General features: G+C 60.1%; 1 protein-coding gene across 1 annotated transcript in view; it reads right to left on the bottom strand.

Moving 5' to 3' along the window:
- Positions 1 to 610: 610 nt before the first annotated feature.
- The window catches only part of LOC103611633 (avidin), a 1497-nt gene continuing 1321 nt past the window's right edge, over positions 611 to 786 (bottom strand). The window contains exon 4 of the mRNA XM_008629186.1: positions 611 to 644. Within this exon, the coding sequence (XP_008627408.1) occupies positions 611 to 644 (34 nt within the window). The remainder of the gene's footprint in view (positions 645 to 786) is intronic.

The raw sequence follows: 786 nt of genomic DNA on the forward strand, positions 1-786 counted from the left end.
CGAGCGCTCCCCCCGCTGCGCATCCGCTGGGGCTGGGAACCGGAGGCTGACAGCTCTGCCAGAGTCATTTGCAGCGGCCCCGTGCGTTCGGGCGCCCGAGAGCTTCCTCTGCTCCGCTCACATGAGGAGGGCTCCGCACTACTTGGCCGTGGCAGCACACTGGGGCTGTGCCTTTTCCTTCTCTCTGGCCGCAGCCCGGCTTGTCCCCCATCTCTAAGGACATCTGGGAGTGACCCCTAGGGCCATGTTAGCCACAGCACGGCATCAGATTTGCAAGCACAGTACTGCTGCACCCTGCCAGGGAGGGGAGCCGGGACAGCCCCCATCCCCAGGGACGCTGCTGCCCTCAGCATTGTAGCATGAAGCCTCCCTGTGGGAGGGTGGCTGCTGGGTGAGACAAACCCCACGAGTTTGAGTCAGGGCAGAAAACAGAGCCAAACCCTGCAGACCCACAGAAACCCTTTATTTTGCATCTGGTGAGCTTGCCTAAGAAAGCATGAGCCTCTGGGCTGAGAGCTGCCTAAGTGCAGCATGTCGGTGCGGGCAGAGCCCGTCCAGGGAAGCGCTGACCCACGGCTGTCCTGAGCCTGCAGGATTTCCCCACTTGCCGTTATTTGATCCGTGTGAAGATGCTGGTGCCAATCCTGCAGAAAACACCAAATCAGATGGGATCATGTATGCTGTGGAGGGTACAGAGGGAAAACCAAGGGGGGCATTGTGTGGTTGACTGGGGTACTACAGGTTCAAACACCCTGTAGCAGAGGCTGTGCCAGGTGCTGGCATCTT

Source organism: Corvus brachyrhynchos, unplaced genomic scaffold (genome assembly GCF_000691975.1).
Source record: "Corvus brachyrhynchos isolate BGI_N302 unplaced genomic scaffold, ASM69197v1 scaffold140, whole genome shotgun sequence".
In the NCBI taxonomy this organism is placed as follows: domain Eukaryota; kingdom Metazoa; phylum Chordata; class Aves; order Passeriformes; family Corvidae; genus Corvus; species Corvus brachyrhynchos.